The sequence below is a fragment of the Macaca fascicularis genome, chromosome 2 (assembly GCF_037993035.2).
Source record: "Macaca fascicularis isolate 582-1 chromosome 2, T2T-MFA8v1.1".
NCBI classification, from domain to species: Eukaryota; Metazoa; Chordata; class Mammalia; order Primates; family Cercopithecidae; genus Macaca; species Macaca fascicularis.
The window spans coordinates 120,927,026-120,949,668 of NC_088376.1; the positions used below are offsets into that span (position 1 = coordinate 120,927,026).

The following is a 22,643-nucleotide window of genomic DNA, read 5'->3' on the forward strand; positions in this document are numbered from 1 at the left end:
AATGCTATGAGCATTTCACCTTGATTCCGGATGAAGGAGACCTGCTTAACAGCTATCAACTGCTAACAAGCCACCTAGAGTTTAGACTTTGTACACCAATGTCTTTCTCTGTAAAATATATCTTTGGGCCGGGCACAGTGGCTACGCCTGTAATCCCAGCACTTTGGGGGGCTAAGGCTGGTAGATCACCTGAGGTCAGGAGTTCAAGACCAGCCTGACCAAAATGGAGAAACGCCATCTCTACTAAAAATACAAAATCAGCCGGGCGTGGTGGCGCATGCCTGTAATCCCAGCTACTCGGGAGGCTGAGGCAGGAGAATCACTTGGACACGGGAGGCGGAGGTTGCGGTGAGCCAAGATCGTGCCATTGCACTCCAACCTGGGCAGTAAGATTGAAATTCCATCTCAAAAAATATATATACTATATAATTATATAATATCTATTATATATGTAATAGATATAAATATATATTATATATGTAATAGATATATAATATATATTTATAGATACATAGATATCTATATATAGATATATAGATATAAGTATATCATATTTATTACATATATATCTATTATATAAATATATAATCTATAAATATATCTTATATATAATCTATAAATATAATATCTATTGTTATATTTATATATTTATATGATATATATTTATATAACATCTATTATATAATTATATCTATTATATAAATATAATTATATAATATCTATTACATATATAATATCTATTATATATAGATATAATATATCTATATATAATATATAATAGATATTATATAATATATAATAGATATATAAGTCATAGCTATTGTATAATATATATTTATATAATATCTATTATATATTTATATAATAGATATTTTATATGTAGTAGATATTATATATTTATATAATATATATTTATAATATATTACTTAGATATTATATAATATATATTATATATTTAGATATTATATATATTTTATATATGTATCTTTGGAACTGCCAAATAGTTATTTAACTCTCTCATTATAAATCCCTTTATTACATTGAACCAATATTCAGTGGACTCTTACCTATTTTGGTATATTAATTGCTGCTAAGTGTTATATAGTCAGAGAGAATCAGAACACCTGAAAATGCAGTAGGCTGTGCGAATAAAGCAATCTCTCTTTTTAATAGTATATATTGGCTGGGCACGGTGGCTCTTGCCTGTAATCCCAACACTTTGGAAGGCCGAGGCAGGCAGATCACTTGAGACCAGGAGTTCAGGACCAGCCTGGCCAACATGGAGAAAGCTCATCTCCACAAAAAATACAAAAATTAGCTGGGCATGGTGGTGTGCACCTGTAGTCCCAGCTGCTCAGGAGGCTGAGGCATGAGAATTGCTTGAACCCAGGAGGTGGAGGTTGTGGTGAGCCGATATCATGCCACTGCACTCCAACCTGGGCTGCAGAATGAAACTCTGTCTCAGAAATAAAATAAAACAAAAATGTGTATGTTTATATAAATAACATTTTTAAAAGGAAAAATTAAAAGCTCTATTTTAGATATCATACTTGTGCAATTAAGCCATTATAAAGTATTTTTGCTGATGACCAGATTATCTTGGCTTCAGTTGGAATGAGTTTGCTCTGAGGTGTATATATTTCACATATATTCACATATATGTGTATGTGGTTGTATATATACATATGTATACATATATATGCTATCATGGATCGCTTTACAACAGGCATATGATTTCATTAGGTGATTTTGTCATTGTGCGAACATTATACATTGTACTTATATAACCTAGATGGCATAGCCTATTACACACCTAGGCTATATAGTAGAGCCTATTGATCCTAGGCTGCAAACCCATACAGCATGTTATTGTACTGCTTACTGAAGGCAGTTGTAACACAATAGTATTCGTGTTTAGAAGCATATCTAAACGTAGAAAAGGTACAGTAAAAATACAGTATAAAAGATAGAAAAAGGCTGGAGGCAGTGTCATCCGAGCACTTTGGGTGACCAAGGCAGGAGGAACACTTGAGGCTAGGAGTTCAAGACCAGCCTGGTCAACATGGCAAAACCCTGTCTCTACTAAAAATACAAAAATTAGCTGGGCGTGGTGGCACATGCCTGTAGTCCCAGCTAGTCAGGAGGCTGAGACACCAGAATTGCTTGAACCCGGGAGGCAGAGTTGCAGTAAGCTGAGATCACACCCCTGCACTCCAGCCTGGATGACAGAGCAAGGCTCTGTCTCAAAACAGAAAAGAAAAGAAAAAGATAGAAAATGATATACCTGTATAAGGCACTTACCATCAATAGAGCTTGCAGGACTGGAAGCTGCTCTGGGTGAGTCAGTGAGTGAGTAGTAAGTGAATGTGAAGGCCTATGACATTATTGTACACTACCATAGACTTTATAAACATTGTACACTTAGGCTACTTTAAATATATATTTTAAAAGTTTTTGGGGCAAGCATGGTGGCTCATGCTTGAAATCCCAGCACTTTGGATGGCTGAGGTGGGAGGATCACTTGAGACCAGGAGTTCAAGACCATCCTCAGCAACATAAGAAGGCCCCATCTGTTTAAAAAAAAAAAAAAATTAAAAAATATTAGCTGGTGGTTGGGTGCGGGGACTCACGCCTGTGATCCCAGCACTTTGGGAGGCCAAGGTGGGCAGATCACTTGAGGTCAGGAGTTCGAGACCAGGCTGTCCAACATGATGAAATGCCATCTCTACTAAAAATACAAAAATGAGCCAGGCGTGATGGCATTGCCTGTCATCCCAGCTACTCAGGCGGCAGAGGTGAGAGAATCGCTTGAACCCAAGAGGCAGAGGTTGCATTGAGCCAAGATCACGCCATTGTACTCCAGCCTGCGCAACAGAGCGAGACTCGTCTCAGAAAAAAAAAAAAAAATTAACTGGGCATGGTGGTGCGTGTCTGCATCCTAGCTATAGGGGGTGCTGAGGCAGGAGGATCACAAGCTCAGGAATTTGAGATTACAGTGAGCCATCACTTAGTGACATCATCATGCAACTGCACTCCAGCCTGGGTGACAGAGCTAGACTCTGGTCTCAAGAAAAAAAAGTTTTTCTTCTATAATAAGCTAAACTTAGCTTACTATAACTTTTTTACTTTATACACTTACAAGTTTTAAAACTTCTTTGACTCTTGTATTCACACTTAGCTTAAAACACAAACACATAGTACAGCTGTTCAAAAGTATTGTTTTTGGCCGGGCACGGTGGCTCACGCCTGTAATCCCAGCACTTTGGGAGGCCGAGGCGAGTGGATCATGAGGTCAGGAGATCCAGACCATCCTGGCTACACAGGTGAAACCCGGTCTCTACTAAAAATATAAAAAATTAGCCGGGCATAGTGGCGGGTGCCTGTAGTCCCAGCTACTTGAGAGGCTGAGGCAGGAGAATGGCGTGAACCCGGGAGGCGGAGCTTGCAGTGAGCGGAGACTGTGCCACTGCACTCCAGCCTGGGCGACAGTCAGACTCCGTCTCAAAAAAAAAAAAAAAAAATTTTGTTTCTATTCTTAAATTATAAGCTTTTTATTAAAAATGTTTTAAACTTGTTTTTACTTTTTAAACTTTTTTGTTATAAATGAAGACATAAACACACACGTTAGCCTAGGCCTACACAATATCAAGATCATCAGTATCACTCTCTTCCACCTCCACATCCTATCCCACTGAAAGGTCTCCAGGGGCAGTAACATGCATGGAGCTGTCATCTCCTGTGATAACAGTGCCTTCTTCAGGATACCTTCTAAAGGACCTCTCTGAAGGTATTTTACAGTTAACCTTTTTTTCTTTTTAGTAAGCAGAAGGAATATATAATTAACAACAAAAAGTATAGTACATGCATAAACTAATAACAGTCATAGAATACTATTATGTATTATGTACTATATATAATTATATGTGCTATACTTTTATATAACTGGCAGCACAGTAGGTTTGTTTACACCAACATCTCAAACACATGAGTAATGCCCCTTTGTGTTACAGTGTTAGGATGGCTATGATGTCACTAAGCGACAGAAATTTTTCAGCTTCATTATAATTTTTTGGGACTACTGTGTATATGCAGTCTGTAGTTGACTGAAATGTTGTTTTGTGGTGCATGACTTGTATATGTGTGTGTGTATGTATAGGTATATGTCTACATACACACTGTGTATTAGCTTTTTCTATTGTATGTTTTTAAAAACTTGCTTTTCCAAATTATGCATAAAAAGAAAACAAAAACAGGTGACTTGTTTTCTATTAGGGGAGAAGTTGCAGTTAGAGAACCTCTAATGGCGGTACTTTCAGCTCAACAAATGAGACTAAAATGATGTGGCCCATATACATAAAGTAGTCATTTCCTATTTGCAGGGAATATGTTCCATGACCCCCAGTAGATGCCTGAAATCACAGATAGTGCCACTCTGTATCTACTATGTTTTTTCCTATATATACACATACCTATGATAAAGTTTAACTTATAAATTAAGCATAGTAAGAAATTAACAATAATAATAGAACAATTACAACAGTATACTGTTACGTGAATAAAAGTTATGTGAATGTCAACATTCTGTCTGTCTCTCTCAGTGTATCTTGTACTGCACTATAACTGAAACTGGAAAGGGAAACCAGAGATAAGCAGGGACTGCTGTATATTTTACTAAGTACTATCAAGTGTCACATACTTTAAAATACATCAAGGGGGATGTCATATGAAAATATTTTAGAATGTGCTGAAAATTGATCACTCCTCAAAAGAATCATGATGAGCTTATTGGAATCTCTTTTGTGATTTGTAATACTAGGAGGCCTTACATCGGGAACAAATGTTGGAACAGAAGTTAGCCACGCTTCAGCGGCTACTAGCCATCACCCAAGAGGCTTCAGATACCAGTTGGCAGGTATTCCAGTTGTTTTATATTTAAGAAACATTTAAACATAGTTTAATATTCCATACATGTTAAATAAACTAAAATGTAGCAAACAAAGACAAAGTTATTTCCTAACTAATGAACAAGTTGTTGAAAATTTAGCATTTTACAGTGGATGCTGGTCAGTTTTATGCTTTTATATCTTTTGTTGTCAGTAGCAACCTTTTTTTATATACATGTGACTTTATAATTACTCGGGTTTTACTTATGTTTAATTTTTCTTCAATAGGCTTTAATAGATGAAGATAGACTCTTATCACGGTTAGAAGTTATGGGAAACCAATTACAGGCATGCTCCAAAGTAGGTATTAATCTCAAATGTATAAAATGAAATGCATAGTTTTTTATGTAACATCATTTCTTTGACTGTCATTTTGAGTATATGCTAAAAACTTTATACATTTCCACAATTCTTTTAAATCTTTTGTCATGAGAAATTTCAGACATCCATGTAAATAAAAATAATTATGTAATGAATACCCACATACACATCTGTCTTTTTTCTATTACAATTAATATTTCTTGAAAAAACTGGGTCATTTGTCCTCTAGAATTTCCCTCAGTCTGCATTGTTATTTAAACATTTTTTAGCACCCCTTCCCACTGCATAAATTAGTAGTTTCATCTAGAGATTTGATCTGATTTAGGTTTAGTTTTTCTTTTTGTCAACAACCCTTTATGGATGGTATTGTGTTCTTCCACCAAGGGACAACATAAAGTCTAGTTGTCTTTCTTTTTGAGATGTTATCAATCACTAATGATCCCAGCCTAGTCCATTGTTTCATTAAGGTTACAAAAATAAGGCTGGGCTCAGTGGCTCACTCCTGTAATCCCAGCCCTTTGGGAAGCTGAGGCAGGCGGATCACCTGAGCTCGAGTGTTCAAGACCAGCCTGACCAACATGGAGAAATCCCATCACTACTAAAACAAAATTAGCCAAACATGGTGGCACATGCCTGTAATCTCAGGTACTCGGGAGGCTGAGGCAGGAGAATCCCTTGAACCTGGCAGGCAGAGGTTGCAATGAGCCGAGACTGTGCCATTGCACTGTAGCCTGAGCAACAAGAGTGAAACTGTCTCAACAACAACAACCACCACAAAAAAAAGTTACAAAAATAGTGATGTAATTCTGTTATTCCTTCACTCATTTAGCTGGGTTACTTCTGTAAAGAGAAGTTTCCTTCCAGACACAGTGGCTCATGCCTGTAATCCCAGCACTTTGGGAGGCCGACGCAGGCGTATCACTTGAGGTCAGGCATTCAAAACCAGCATGGCCAACATGGCGAAACCCCATCTCTACTAAAAATACAAAAATTAGCTGGACATGGTGGTATGTACCTGTAATCCCAGCTACTCGAGAGGCTGAGACAGGAGAATTGCTTAAACCTTCGGGGGTAGAGGTTGCAGTGAGCCAAGATCGCCTCTGAACTCCAGCCTGGGCGACAGAGCGAGACGTCTCAAAAAAAAAAAAAAAAAAAAAAAGCGGGGGCAGTTTGAGACCAGTATGGGCAACATGGCAAAACCCAGTCTCTACCAAAAATTAAATATTTGCTTAGCATGGTGGTACATACCTATAGTCCTAGCTACTTGGGAGGCTTAGGTGGAAGGATCACTTGAGCCCAGGAGTTTGTGATTACAGTGAGTTATGTTTGCAGAACTGCACTCCAGCCTTGGTGACAAAGAGAGACCCTGTCTCTAAAAAAACAAAAAAAGGAAAAAACAATGGCCATTGTTTTTTGTGACTCTGGCGTCAAAAACCAAATACCAAATGTTCTCATTTATAAGTAGAAGGTAAGCTATAGTTATGCAAAGGCATAGAGTGGTATGATGGACATTGGAGACTCAGAAGTTGGGAAAGTGAGAGGGGAGTGAGGGATGAATAACTCCCTATTGAATACAATATACACTACTCAGGTGATGAGTGCATTAAAACCCCAGACAACAACACTACATAATTTATCCATGTAACCAAAAACCGCTTGTATCCCTAAAGCTATTGGAATAAAAAAATTTAAATAACCCTGAGGTATGTTTTCTATGGGGAAAGCAAGATAAGTGATTTTCTCCCCTTATTTATTAGATTTCAGAATAATGAATTGGTTCTTTTTCATCTACCAAAGACTGGCCATGAAGTGTTTTCTCCCTTCACTTAGATTTAAACACATTTGATGTATTTAAATCTGGTGCAGTTGTTTTTCTTGTTTTAGAGACAGGGTCTTACTGTGTTGCCCAGGCTAGTCTTGAACTCCTGAGCTCATGCAGTCCTCCCATCTCGGCCTCCCAAAGTGCTGGGATTACAGGCTTGAACCACTGCGGCCAGCCTATTTTTCTTATTGATGCTCGAATTATCCCATCTTTGGTCTGTGTAAATGTCTTTCAGATTGATAGCTTCATGCTGTCATTTCAGACAAGATGTTTCAGGCTCATTTTGTACATTTCCTGCCCCAGACATGAAGTCTGCTTTTCCCCTATGGTACGCTTATTCTTTTTGTTTTAACCATTGTTTTAAAATGCTTGGTGCCTTTGAAGGTAATTGATTATTTTTGCCTACAAATGTAAATATGGGAATTTGCAGAAAATATGACAAATATAAGAGTAATTAATTTTGTATATTTTAGAGAAATTCTTAATTGCCTATAACTTTTTTTTCTATAGGAAGTGGAAATTAATATGTTTATGAAGGCATAATTTACTTATGCAACTTTTAAATACATCTTTAGTTAATACAGGGCCAGCATCATTTGTGTTTGGAGGTACCTTAATATACAATTTAAAGTATGTCATAATGTGTTAATTTTTCTCAAACAAATGCTTTAAAAAAATAACTTGTCTATAATTATAAATATATTTTATTCTAGAATCAAACAGAAGATAGTTTACGAAAGGAACTTATAGCATTACAAGAGGATAAACATAACTATGAGACAACAGCCAAAGAGTCCCTGAGGCGGGTTCTTCAGGAGAAAATTGAAGTGGTTAGAAAACTTTCAGAAGTTGAGGTATTTCAATTAAAAAAAATTACTAAATAATATTATGAGTGTTTAAAAAAATCTCAAGCATTCCAGGATACTTTAAACATGGGTATTATTACATAGTTAGGAAATATTTTCTGTCTGTCAGGTGGGAAGGAACAGTTATGCTGCTTTCATTGACAGGAATTCTCCACATAACCGTGTGAGTTTTGGTACTTATGCTCCCTAGTCAATGGCTGAGGAAATAAAAACGTAACCAGGGAATCTTACTGTTTGCATTCTGCTTAGGATTCACCCTCCATACAGCAGACCATGATATGTGCTGGAGAACTGATTTCCTGTCACTTGGTTTTGCTTTGCTTTTATTTGAGGGTGGTCAGTGTAAGGCCAAGAGACTACACTTCTTGTTCTTTTTTAATTCACTCTCCAGAGAGGAAAACTAGCTGTGTCGTTTATTTAGGAAGTAAAGGTAAGTTCATCTCCAAGGTCCTTTCTAGGTCTTTAAGGAACAATGAAAATGCAATTTTTATTGCTTTGGGGGCAAAAACTCTTAATTCCTAATATAGATCATTTCTTTGAACCAATGCAAAATTACCACATACATAATGTATTACTAGAATTAGTTAAAATGCTCATCAGAAACTAAATGGTAAACATAACCTTTCCTTACTACTACAGGTATAGTTTGTATTGCTTCCTCATCCCATAGTGCCTGATTCACTGTTGTGTGATTAATTTGACATATAAAGAAAGAAAGTTACTAATTGTCTTTTAATTTTTTATTAAATTAATTGCTGGATATTATTAAACTTGCTTTCAAGGATTGATAGGCTAAAATATTTTCACAGCTAAAAGTCATACCCATTGGCCTTTCAAAAATGTAATTATATAATGGCAGCATCCTTTTCCTGCCCCTACTCTCCCTCCACTTTTCTTTTTTGTTGTTGTTGTTAATTCTTAGGTACGTTTTCTGTTTTAGTGTATACCTGAAGTAAATTGAAATTCTTTAACTCAGCTTTATAAAGTCCAGGGCAGATGTTGATTTAGAATAGTCCATAGAATTATACTTTTTATAAATTTAATTTAGAAGGAATTCTAAATAACAAATATACACTTATTCTAATTAAATTGCCTGTAAACTTGAATCGCAGCGAAGTCTGAGTAATACTGAAGATGAATGTACCCATCTGAAAGAAATGAATGAAAGGACTCAGGAAGAATTAAGAGAATTAGCCAATAAATATAATGGAGCAGTTAATGAGATTAAAGATTTATCTGATAAATTAAAGGTATGTATTTACTCTGCCTGAAAGTATGTTATGCTAATAATCCCTAACATACTGGATAGCTTAAGGTTTTAGGTATTGCTTTAGCTAGGTATGGTGGTGGTCGCCTGTAATCCCAGCTTTTCCGGAGGCTGAGGTGGGAGAATTGCTTGAACACAGGAGACAGAGGTTGCAGCGAGCCAAGATCATGTCACTGCACTCCAGCCTGGGCGACAGAGCGATACTCCATCTCAAAGGAAAAATAAACAAACAAAAAACAGTTTGGGCTGGGTGCAGTGGCTCATGCCTGTAATCCCAGCACTTTGGGAGGCGGAAGCAGGCAGATCATGAGGTCAAGAGATTGAGACCATCCTGGCCAACATAGTGAAACCCTGTCTCTACTAAAAATGCAAAAATTAGCTGGGCATGCGCCCGTATTCCCAGCTCCTTGGGAGTCTAAGACAGGAGAATCACTTGAACCCGGGAAGCAGAGGTTTCAGTGAGCTGAGATTGCGCCACTGCATTCCAGCCTGGCAACAGAGCAAGACTTCGTCTCACAAAAAAGAAAAAAAAAGTTTGAAAACCGTTGGTATAGATAGCTATTTTGAATTGATTTGCATAGTCTCCTTGAATGTGTTAAATTATGCTGAAAGTATGAAAGCAGGATGTAGGTGGTACTACATATTAAATAAGAGTTCTATAAAAGATTTTAGGTATTGCTGAATAGTTATTGATGTAAAAATTTGATAACAGTTGAAATTTATAGTGAAAAGAAGGTGTCTGTATTCCATTTAGCCCAACCTCCATTACTATAGATAATTGAAAGCCTGTAAATGCTGACATAGTTCCTCTGGATGAATATGTAGTCAGTGCTTCACAATAGACATTTTAAAAATATGTAACAGGAAGTAGATGAGAATCGGCAAACCCCATGATATTCAGATGTTTTAAAACCTAAAACTGCGTATCATTAGGCCATCTAAAAGGCACGGCCCAGCTATTTAGTGCTGTGCTGGAACAAGCCCAGAGAGAATCTGGGAATGATCTGTTCCCTTTTAGCTTTCAGGGATGCTGTTAACTCTGCTTTAGATGCCTGTGAGACATTTAGAATAAGGACAGATCAGATCATAGGGTAATGATAGAGTAATGTCTAGTTGGTCCTTTAGAATCTTATAACTGAGAAAAAAAAATCTTATAACTGTTTGTGAAGATCTATCTTGATTTAATTCAAACCATGGATTGAGTGCCTAGAAGATACGTGTTTGTTAGAGAAGACCAGAGCATACCTCCTTTGGTTAACCTATGATAGTTTTCAAAGTTGGTCTTGTTAAAAGGAGATTGTCGTCGTCCATTTGTGTTGCCATAAAGGAATAGCTGAGACTGGGTAATTTATAAAGATAAGAGGTTTATTTGGGTCACAGTTCTGCAGGTTGAAGCTTCAGGCTGCTTCCACTCATGGCAGAAGGCAAAGTGGAGCTGGCACGTGTGCCATGGTGAGAGAGGAAGCAAGAGAGAGAGTCTGGGAGAGGTGCCAGGCTCTTTTTTAACAACCAGCTCTCATGGGACCAATAGAGTGAGAATTCACTCATTACCATGAGGACAGCACCAAGCCATTCATGAGGGATCTGCTCCCATAACCCAAACACCTCTCATTAGACCCCATCTCCAACATTGAGGATCAAATTTTAATGTTGAGGCTTGGAGGACAAACATCCAAACTATAGGCAGAGGTCTTTTTGAATAGTGATTGTACTGTCATCTCTTTACTGAACAATTTTGTTTAAAATTTCAGAATGTTAACATTATAGAACTTAAAAACTGAAATAATAGTAATTTTGGGGAAAAATCTTACTTTCGTCTTTAAAAATATGATTTTTTTTTTTCCACATTGACCCTTTACCTCTGTGTGTACTGAGCCTACTTGCTTCCTCCAAGTTTCTCTCTCCTGGGTTAATATGGAGGAGTAACCCAATGCAAATAATTTTTGACATCAAGCCTTTGTCTTTATCATCTTTACTGGTTTAGAAATGTCAGGTTAGCCGGGCACAGTGGCTCATGCATATAATCCCCGCACTTTGGGAGGCCAAGGTGGGCTGATCACCTGAGGTCAGGAGTTCGAGACCAGCCTGATCAACATGGAGAAACCCCGTTTCTACTACAAATACAAAATTAGCTGGGTGTGGTGGCGCATGCCTGTAATCCCAGCTACTTGGGAGGCTGAAGAAGGAGAATCACTTGAACCTGGGAGGCGGAAGTTGCCTGGGCAACAAGAGTGAAACTCCGTCTCAAAAAAAAGAAAGAAATGTCAGGTTTACATATAATGTTCTGTAATATTGAACACTTCTCTTAGAAGTTTAAGTGAATAAAGGCATTCCTGGCTTAGGGCTCTTAAAACAAAGTTAGGTTTGTTAAATAACTGAATTTTCTTATTTCTCTAGGTAGCAGAGGGAAAACAAGAGGAAATCCAACAGAAAGGACAGGCTGAGAAAAAAGAATTACAACATAAAATAGATGAAATGGAAGAAAAAGAACAGGAGCTCCAGGCAAAAATAGAAGCTTTGCAAGCTGATAATGATTTCACCAATGAAAGGCTAACAGCTTTACAAGGTAAGTTAGCTAATCCAGAAATCGATTTTATTTTATTTTTTTTCTTTTTATCTGTGAAATATCTTTTTTTTTTTTTGGACTTATATTTACAGTACGGTTAGAACATCTTCAGGAGAAAGCTCTTAAAGAATGCAGCAGCTTAGGTAGGTGTCATCCAAATTTCTTACTTAAACCTGAATTTTATCCTTAAACTTTTGACCTTGTTTACTGTCTCACATTGAGTATTTTAAGGGATGTTTTATGTATTAGTTACAAAGTATCTATACTCTTTTAGGAAATTTTCTTTAAAAATATGCTTGATTGCCACCAGTGGGCACCATTGTTTTCCTTGAGATGAGTGAAATTTCTTCATCTGAGATCTTCTACCCAGGGATATTTAAATAAGAAAAGTACATGAACAGCAGGATCCCTTTTCTTTTAAGGTTCATTGGAAGGCCACTAAGCAGTTGTAGTCTTTTCTCAGAATTAATAGAAAGTGGCAAATTGAACCCTTCTAGTAAAAATAAATTTAACATGTTCTATACAATCTTAATCTTAGGAATACAGAATGCCATGGTTACACTTGAGACCATATTTAAAGTAATACTTTCTTTGATCAGGCAATGATATACTGTCTTAATCCTAGGGATACAAGTTGATGACTTCTTACCTAAAATAAATGGGAGCACAGAAAAAGGTAGTGTAAAAAACTTAAATATATATATATATATTATGATATCATTTTAGTCTTTAAGCAGGATAAAGAGTTCAGGGTTTTAAGTATTTGGAATGAAAAGCATGCTCTCATGGATCATTGAACCCCATCATTTAAAAATCAAGCTTTCCTTTATTTTGTAAGCGTTGATGCTGTGATCAATTCTTAGATATCCCTTGTTATATGGAAATTTCAATTACTCCAATAAGAAAATGATAAAGTTCAACTTTAGCGATATATAATATAACTCTTTTTCCCCACTCTGTTTTTCAAAGAGCTGTACTACCACTTTATTTCATCAAGTTCTGCTTTCAGGGATACTTGACCCCCATTTAAAACGTTCGAGTTTATTTAACAGCTTTTTGAGCCCTTGGACATGCCATAGAAAATACTTTGTTTATCCCATCTGTTTCATTGATCAGAGAGAACAAGGTCAGTTTTTTCTGCCATCAGAAAAATTTTTTATTAATTATTGGTTCTGTGACCCTTCTTTCTGAACAGCGTGGGTTCTCTCTTGCCAAAAACATAAAACCACTATTGGTTTTCCTGTCACTACATGGGGTACTTTTTACCCAGTGGCCTCTATTATCCTTCAGTCTTGAAGATCCCTAGTCATCCTCCTTCTCTCCCCTTCCATCTGACATTAATTGAGCACCAACTGTGTGCCAGACCCTGCGCTAGGTGCTTGGAGTACAGTAGAAATAAAACTCTTTTCTGTGTTTACCAATCTATGTGCCTTTCATCTCAGTTTTCTACAGAAGTTAGTGGAAGATATCAGAGTTGATACACAGAACTTATTAAATATTTTTTCCTTAGCCAGGCATTGTGGTGTGCACCTGTAGTCCCAACTACCCGGGAGGCTGAGGTGGGAGGGTCAGCTGAGCCCAGGAGGTTGAGGCTGCCATGAGCCATAATTGTGCCACTGCACTCCAGCCTGGGTGGCAGAGTGAGACCCTGTCTTTTTTTTAAAAAAGAAAGAAAAGAAAAGAAAAAATATTTTTTCCTCCATGTATCAGGGGATATCATAATAGTTCTTGGGCAGCAATCAAACTGGTAGAGTTAGGAGGTGGGTTTTTTGGTTCTGCTTTGGTTTGGTTTTGTTTGGTCAGTTTTTAATCAAGAACTGGCAGTATAGGCTCAGGTAACTGTGTATATGTTAGCTGCAAGGTCAAAACTTTATATTGCATATGTAATGAATTTTGAAACTCTCAAGAAAAATGTTCATTAATCATTGCAGTTTGACTATTCTATGTATGTTTTGTAAAATGCATGGACTTTTTAAAATTCCAATTTGATTGAATTTAAATTTGAGAATTTTTAAAGGTGTAGTTTATATTCATTGGGATTAAGCAGATTGCTTGAGCTCAGGAGTTTCAGACCAGCCTGGGCATCATGGTGAAATTTTGTCTCTACAAAAAATACAAAAATTAGCTATGCATGGTGGCCACACGCCTGTAATCCCAGCTACTCAGGAGGCTGAGGTGGGAGGATCACTTGCGCCCAGGAGGTCAAGGCTGCAGTGAGCTGAGATCACGCCACTGCAGGCAATGGGAGTGAGACCCTGTCTCAAAAAAGCAAAATCATGTCTGGCACAGTGACTTACACCTATAATCCCAGCACTTTAGGAGGCCAAGGCGGGTGGATCGCTTGAGGTCAGGAGTTCAAGACCACCAGGGTCTGGAAAACTTGGTGAAACCCTGTCTCTACAAAAAAATAGAAAAATTAGCTGGGCGTGGTGGCATGCTACTGTAATCCCAGCTACTCAGCAGGCTGAGACAGGAGATTCGCTTGAACCTGGGAGGCAGAGGTTGCAATGAGCCCAGATTGTGCTACTACACTCCAACCTGGGCAACAGAGTGAGACTCCTGTCTCAAAAAGAAAAAAAAGAAAAAAAAAAAAGCAGTCAATCAGTCATCACCCTCTTATATATATTAATAATGTTAGTATTAACCCAAGCTGGGAAACTGCTATTCATTCCTTCAATTAAGAGAATCATTTATGTACATGGAGCCATCTTTATACTATTTAGAGAGTTGTCAAATTACTGCTTCATTTTTTTACAGTTCCAATTGATTCAGATGAAAATAATAGTAGACTGCTTTCATATTGTATTAATATAATTGTTAAAGACGCCTTGATTTTAAGAATAAATATTTTAGATACTTAAAGGTAACTCCTTACTATAATTATTTTTTCCTTATTTGTGTGCTTGCTTTTTTGGTGGTGATATACTGAGTGGTATGATAGTGACTAATAGAATATTTTAAAAGAAACCAAGTGATAAATTTCTGGATATGCACCAAAACTTAGGTAAGAGTGGACTTTGGAATAAGATGGCACTTAATTCCATTCTGAATCACTTGTAATATAATAATGAACCAATTATCAAGTATCCCAGTATTACCAGTGTCCATAACCATATTATATAATTTTAACTAAATTACTCTTTAAATAATAGAGAGCCAAGTATAGTTGTAAGAGAATATTTTTAAATATCTGAAAATGTTAAAATTAATAATACTTTCAGTGAATCCCATTTTAAAAATTAAATATAATGTAGCTACTAAAAGCACAGGTTTTGTACTGTAAATTTTTTGTGTGTCTTATCTAATAAGCATAATCTGAATATATCTTAGAGAGTAAAGGACAGTGTTGTCCGAAATAAACATAAGGCTGGGTGTGGTGGATCACACCTATAATCCCAGCACTTTGGGAGGCCAAAGTGGAAGGATTGCTTGTGTCCAGGAGTTCAAGGCCAGCTTGAGCAACATAGTGAGACCTCGTCTCTATAAAAAAATTAAAAATTAACTGGGCATAGTGGTGTGCACCTGAGACCCAGCTCCTCAGGAGGCTAGATGGGAGAATCAGTTAATCCTGGGAGGTCAAGGCTGCAGTGAGTCGTGATCACATCACTGTACTCAGCCTGGGTGACAGAGTGAGACCTGTCAAAAAAATAAAAAATTAACATAATGAGAGCCATATACATAATTTTAAATGTTCTGCTGGGCAAAGTAGCTTGCTCCTGTAATCCCAGCGAGGGAGGATTGTTTGAGCCCAAAAGCTCGAAAGCTGCCTGGGCAATATAGTGAGACGCCATCTATAAAAATATTACTTGCTTTTTTTTTTTTTTAAATTAGTGAGGTGTGGTATCATGTGCCTATAATCCCAGCACTTTGGGAGGCTAAGCAGGGAAGACTACTTGAGGCCATTAGTTTGAGACCAGCATGGGCAACATAGTGAGACCTCTGTCTCTACACAAAATTTAAAAATTAGCCAAGTGTGATCGTACACATCTATAGTCCTAGATAGTTGGGAAGCTGAGGAGGGAGGATCCCTTGAGCCCAGGAATTCAAGGTTGCAATGAACTATGATTGTACCACTGTACTCCAGCCTGGACAATAGAGTAAGACCCTGTCTTTTAATTTAAAAAAATTCTGGCGGCCACATTGTATTAGTCAGAGTTCTCTAGAGGGACAGAACTAATGGAATATATACATTATATATATAAAGGGGAGTTTATTAAGTATTAACTGACATGATCACAAAGTCCCACATTGGCCATCTTCAAGCTGAGGAGCAAGGAGAGCCAGTCCGAGTTCCAAAACTGAAGAACTTGGAGTCTGATGTTCAAGGACAGGAAGCATCCAGCACAGAAGAAAGATGTAGGCTGGGAGGCTAGGCCAGTCTCTCTTTTCACATTTTTCTGCCTGCTTATATTCTAGCCCCACTGGCAGCTGATTAGATTGTGCTCACCCAGATTAAGGGTAGGTCTGCCTTTCCTAGCCCACTGACTCAAATGTTAATCTCCTTTGGCAACACCCTCACAGACACACCCAGGATTAATACTTTGTATCCTTCAATCCATTCAAGTTGACACTCAGTATTAACCATCACACACATTAAAAATATAAAAAGCTGGGTGCAGTGGTACATGCCTGTTGTCCCAGTTACTTGGGAGGCTAAGGTGGGAGGACCCCTTAAGGCCATGAGTTTGAGGTTATAGTGCTCTGCAGTCACACCTGTGAATAACTACTGCACTTGATCCCAGACAACATAGCAAGATCCCATCTCTATAATATATATATATAAACAAAACAAATTCAAATATTTTGCCTATAGCATCTAAAATATTATTTCAATGTTAATAAATATTAAAATGATTAATAAATTATTAATGAACTATTTCATATTACAATTTTCTTACTAATTCATTGAAATCATTGTACATTTGTTTTATGCTTAGGACATCTCAATTAGAGCTAGCCACTTATGAAGGGTTCAGTAACTACAGTAGCTAATGGCTATTGTATTGGATAGCATAGGTATATAAATAAAAATCCATAGAAAACTCATATATATAAATAAAATGTATTTTAATTAGAGTTGTTTTGTATCTTTTTATATTAATCTTGGATTTTATCTAAACCAGTTTAGTAAATATTTTAATGTAGAGTTCAAAGTGTGATTGTTAGCTTTGTAAGTAATAGTGGGATGTCCCTCTTTAATAAATGTCATCTTAAGTCCTTTGATATTAGTCTGAAATATGTTTCAAATATGTTTTGTAAAGTCCTTTAGCTAAGTTAAAATTTCGTTCCAAATGAGTTTATGTATATAACATGGTGATATAGTTTGAGTTTTGAAAGTGTTACCGTATCTAAAATAGGATTTATGAAAAACAACTTTCTATCTTGGCAATTACTATTATACTGAGGGCTCCTGTTTTGCTTTTTCTGGCTCCAGTTGTCAAATTCTTATTTATTAGATTTTTTTTTAATTTAAAATTTATGTTGCAGTTAGTATTTTTTTATTTTTGAGGCTATATTGTATCTCTATATAGTATTCTAGGTATGTAATGCATTGGTCTCTCCAAAGCACAAGTTTTATCAACCTTTTCCCTACATGTTTTTGTCTTATACTGATTGTGATGATAGATGGGAGGCTCTGCACACCTTGTAACTTACTAAAGCATAATGATAGATTTTAGTATAGAATTAGAGAAGATAGCTAACAGGAAGGATATAAAGAGAGAGAAGGCATGTTCGGAGTAGGTGGTGTCTGCCTGTCATGCAAAGTTGAGACGATCGAAGAGTAACGTGGCTTGAGGTGGAGGAAAGGGGAAGGAGGCTTTTATAGGGAGAGTGGTGCCAACTCATGTGTCCCCTTTGACAGATTCTAATGCTTTCACACTTTCCAAGTAGTCATTACGTCAGAATATGTTTTTAACACTTTAACTTCCAAAATCGATTTGGTAGTTTTGAAAGATATAAATACGTGTTAAAGGACATTATCCAGATTCAGAAGTAACTCTTTAAATCACAATAAAGATTATTGTAAGAAAAGGAGTGGAACTTTTATTTAACCACTAATGTTAGGTTTTTATTGTCTCCATCCATTTTTTTAAATGAAAAATACATTCTGTTTGACTTGAGCAAAACCATTTACCAAGCTCTTACTTTGAAATGAATAGGCACTGATTTTGATCATTTGGGCAGAGATAAACAATTTAATGTTTTAATACTGTATGAGGTACAGATTAAGTGACTCAAAGGGGAAGATTATGAAATGAATATGTAAAACTTAAAACATTACATCAGTTTCTTAAAAATTTTATGGTATTACTTTATGATATTCTTAAAGTATTTACCTTTTGCCTCTTAACTAAGATGAATAACTTTGAAGAGGGAGTATTATAGAACAATCACTTGAAAATTAATTCAATAATGACAAATAAATTATTTAAGGGTATTTGTTGAGCTCTAGTGGACAAAAGATAGAAGAACCTTTAAAGTGGAAGAATCATTTTAAAACAATATATTTATGTGATTTTCTTGACCTCTTTGGATAAAAACTACACCTTTAAAAGCTAACCATTCAGTGTACAAATTAATAATAATTTTCAGTCATTTAACTCCAAAATATGTCTGCTTTAGTATCAAAATATATTGAACCTTTATTAGTCTTACTTAGTACCATGTTAATACATTTCTGTTTTCCTACCTTTGCTGTTGGTTTTCAAAGACAGCAACAAACTATATCCTTAAAGGTGTTTCTTTCTTTATTAGAGCACTTGCTTTCAAAGAGTGGCGGGGACTGCACTTTTATTCATCAATTCATAGAATGCCAGAGTGAGTACAGAGTATTTTTCACCTTGATTTTAATGAAGTCAGGGGCTAAAACTGAAAAGTGAGAGGTAAAATGAGGATCTCAATGTGTTTGTTATAGCAGAAGTGTTTAAATGGCCATCAGCAAACCTTTTCATACTATTTCTCTTTTGAGAAAAATATTTCTGTTGCATTTGCCTTCACAGATGGAGCTGAGCATTTCATATTGGCCACCATAAAAAAGAGGGAAACTTTCAAGCTTATTAATTTTGAGGTTCTTAAATAAATTTCTTAGAGTAAATGAAGCCAGAAAAATAATTATTTAGTTTGGGCACTCCGTTCTGAAGATGGCCCTCAGAGTAGCAGGAGCTTTTTAGAGAGGTAGTAGCGGTAGATTGTCCTACAATCTGACCTCAACTACCTACCCGTGGGAAGTTGTAAAAGGCTATCTTTAAGAATATTTTAAAGAGGCCAGGCATGGTGGCGTGCGCCTATAATCGCAGTTGCGTGGAAGGCTGAGGTGGTGGAATCGCTCGAACCTGGTAGGCCGAGGTTGCAGTGAGCCGAGATTACACCGTTGTGCTCCAGACTGGGCAACAGAGCAAGACTCTGTCTCAAAAAATATATATATTTTAAAGATAGATTGACTTGACTGGGCACGGTGGCTCACACCTGTAGTCCTAGCACTTTGGGGAGGCCGAGGTGGGTGGATCACCTGAGGTTAGGAGTTTGAGACCAGCCTGACCAACATGGTGAAACACCGTCTCTACTAAAAATACAAAAATTAGCTGGGTGTGGTGGCAGGTGCCTGTAATCCTAGCTTCTTGGGAGGCTGAGACAGGAGAATTGCTTGAACCCAAGAGGTGGAGGTTGCAGTGAGCCGAAGACAGACAAACAAAATGATAAATTGGCTTTTGAAGTGATTTAGACCTCTGCTGAATTCTGAACAAAGATACCATGAATTCCTTTTTACTTGAAAGTCACAAAAGCTGCTTAAATCTATAACAATTACAAGGTTGTGATATTTTCTTGGTTTTTGTTAAGTAAAGGTCATCGTGTGTGGTAAAGATTTGTTGATAATGTCTGTGGTTTTTTCCATCAAGCAAATACTTTCTCAGGCATTCTTCTCATTCTGCTCTCCTTTCTTGGAAATGTGGTTTCCCAAGTTTTTATGCTCATAATTTCATTGTGTGAATATTCATTCATATGTGCCCCCCGCTACCCTGCCCCAATACCTCAGGAGCACTTGGGGGTTCTAAGGGTCATACTTGGTAATTAAAACAGTCACAAATTCAGCACATCAAATGTTACCCTCCTTGGAGATCCTTCAAGGAAACTGAGAAGTTCATTTAATAGTTTTCGCAGAGCTTCTGTTTTTGCAGTTTTGATACTATAATATTAAGTATAAGTTGAATATTACTTTGAGGCAATTTATTTAATAAATGTGACATATTTCTTTGTCCTTTTAAAACAATATTTGGCCTGGCATGGTGGCTCACGCCTGTAATCCCAGCAATTTGGGAGGCCAAGGTAGGCGGATCACCTTAGGTCAGGAGTTTGAGATGAGCCTAGCTAACATGGTGAAACCCTATCTCTACTAATAATACAAAAATTAGCCAGGGGTGGTGGCACATGCCTGTAATCCCAGCTACTCGGGAGGCTGAGGCAGGAGAATTGCTTGAATCTGAGAGGCAGAGGTTGCAGTGAGCCGAGATTGCACCATTGCACTCCAGCCTGGGCGACAGAGTGAGATTCCATCTCCAAAAAAAATTAAAAAGTAAATAAATAAATAAATAAAACAATATTTATAAAGCAAAGATTAGTACATCTTTTTGTTACCTTCTAATTACTAAATCTCATTTTTATGGGAAATTGGCAACGGGAGCTGGGGCAAAATAATTGATGTCCACTGATATCAACTAAAAGAATATATAATCTAAAATGCAAATCTTTAGGCCAGGTGCTGTGGCTCACGTCTGTAATTCAGCTCTTTCATGGGCCTAGGCAGTAGGATCCCTTGAGGCCAGGAGATCAAGACCAGCTTGGGCAACATAGTGCGATCCTGTCCTTACAGAAAACTTTAAAAAATTATCCAGCAGAGGCTAGGAGCTGTGGCTCATGCCTGTAATCCCAGCACTTTGGGAGGCTGAGGTGGGCTGATCACTTGAGGTCAGGAGTTTGAGACCAACCTGGCCAACATGATGAAACCCCATCTCTACTAAAAATATGCAAAATTAGCCGGGCGTGGTGATGCATGCCTGTAATCCCAGCTACTCAGGAGGCTGAAGCAGGAGAATCACTTGAACCTGGGAGATGGAGGTTGCAGTGAGCCAGGATCACACCACTGCACTCCAGCCTGGGCAACAGAGCGAGACTCTGTCTCAACAACAGCAGCAACAAAAAAAATTACCCAGGAATGATGGCACATGCGTGTAGCCCTAGCTACTCAAGAAGCTAAGGTGGGAGGACCCCTTGAGCCCAGGAGCTCAAGACTCCAGTGAGCTATGGTTGTGCCACTGCACTCTAACCTAGGCAACAGAGCAAATCCCTGTCTCTAAAAAATAAAATAAAATACAAATCTTTAGAAGAAGGATTTTTATTTTGAACTTTTAAGATTTATATTTTGAACCCTAAGAAATGAGCAGGTGATTATCAAAAGAATGTTTACTAAGTTACAATTTGTTAAAAATCTTTGTTTTATTTTGTTATTGTTACTGGCTTACTTTAAACAGAACAACTTTTTGCCAGTAGTCCCAAGCTACTCAGGAGGCTGAGGTGGGAAGATCACTCGAGCCTAAGGCAACATACTGAGACTCTGTCTCTTTGCGGGTGGGGGGGGGGGGGAAAGCTGGGTGAAGTGGCTCATGCCTGTAATCCCAACACTTTGGGAGGCCGAGGCGGGTGGATCACTTGAGGTCAGGAGTTCAAGACCAACCTGACCAATATGATGAAACCCCATCTCTACTAAAAATACAAAATTAGCCAGGCGTGGTGGTGGGCGCCTGTAGTCTTGGCTACGTAGGAGGCTGAGGCAGGAGAACCACTTGAACCTGGGAGGTAGAGGTTGCAGTGAGCCGAGATTGTGCCATTGCACTCCAGCCTGGGCAACAAGAACAAAACTGTCTCAAAAAAAAAAAAAAAAAAAATGGAGAGGAAAAGAGAAAAACTTTTTACTTTTTAATGTCTATTTTATTATTGAACATTTCACTTAAAATAGTATAAAATACTTAGCTGTATTTGTAACACAGAATAAAATTTGCTTTAAATATACAAAAGGCGTTTGGAGATTTTTGTTGCATCATAGTTTTGGGGGAAAATGGACCAGATAAACATGCAGAGATAGCACAGAATTTATATAAATTACACCAAATGCCTTCAATGGGAATGTTAAAAAGTTATTAAAATGATGTTTATGAGGACTGTGTAATAGCATGAGAAAATACTAAACAGGTAATACCTACATACAAGAAAAAAATCAAAATATAAAATCCCATTTTTGTGTACAAAGGGTGAACCAAAGAACAGCGAAAAAGCCAGGCACAGTGGCTCATGCCTGTAATCTCAGTACTTCGGGAGGCCAAGGTGGGAGGATTGCTTGAGCCCAGGAATTTGCAGCCAGCCTGGGCAACATAGACCCCATCTCTACAAAAAATTAGCTGGCCATGGTGATAACATGCCTGTGTCACACCTACTCAGGAGTCTGAAGCAGGAGGATCGCTTAAACCCATGAGGTTGAGGCTACAATGAACTGTGATCACACCATTGCACTCCAGCCTGGGCTACAGAGCAAGACCTATCTCGAAAAACAAAAACAACAACAAAACTAAAGAAAATAAGTATTCCCAGACATCTGAATCCTTTGGGTCCCTGAGTGCAAACAGAGAAAGTTTGGGCTATAAGTTCAGGTAGCCAAGGAGAGGCCTACTATTGAAATCTGTTTGGTTTCTGAGTTTCAGGTAGCAAGTAGTAAGAATTTGGTTATTGGTGATTCTAGAGGTATTTCAGAACTTTCCAAATCTGTTCGTTCCCTTAAATTTGGGTAACCAGAGTTGGGAAAGTGAGG

At 37.4% G+C, this 22,643-nt stretch overlaps 1 protein-coding gene across 50 annotated transcripts in view; it reads left to right on the plus strand.

Annotated features, from left to right (window-relative positions):
- SLMAP (sarcolemma associated protein) overlaps positions 1-22,643 on the plus strand; it is a 178,529-nt gene that overhangs the window by 100,535 nt on the left and 55,351 nt on the right. For 11 of the 50 annotated variants that reach the window (XR_012431292.1, XR_012431293.1, XM_065540826.1 and 8 more), the window contains exons 7-14: positions 4,817-4,912; positions 5,172-5,243; positions 7,800-7,940; positions 9,065-9,202; positions 11,617-11,785; positions 11,878-11,928; positions 12,411-12,461; positions 18,542-18,604. Coding sequence is in view for 47 of the 50 variants with exons in the window: in XM_065540826.1 (XP_065396898.1) it covers positions 4,817-4,912; positions 5,172-5,243; positions 7,800-7,940; positions 9,065-9,202; positions 11,617-11,785; positions 11,878-11,928; positions 12,411-12,461; positions 18,542-18,604 (781 nt within the window). In the remaining 3 variants the exon portion in view is untranslated. The remainder of the gene's footprint in view (positions 1-4,816; positions 4,913-5,171; positions 5,244-7,799; positions 7,941-9,064; positions 9,203-11,616; positions 11,786-11,877; positions 11,929-12,410; positions 12,462-18,541; positions 18,605-22,643) is intronic. The other 39 variants (XM_065540829.1, XM_005547460.4, XM_045386006.2 and 36 more) reach the window with 7 other exon arrangements.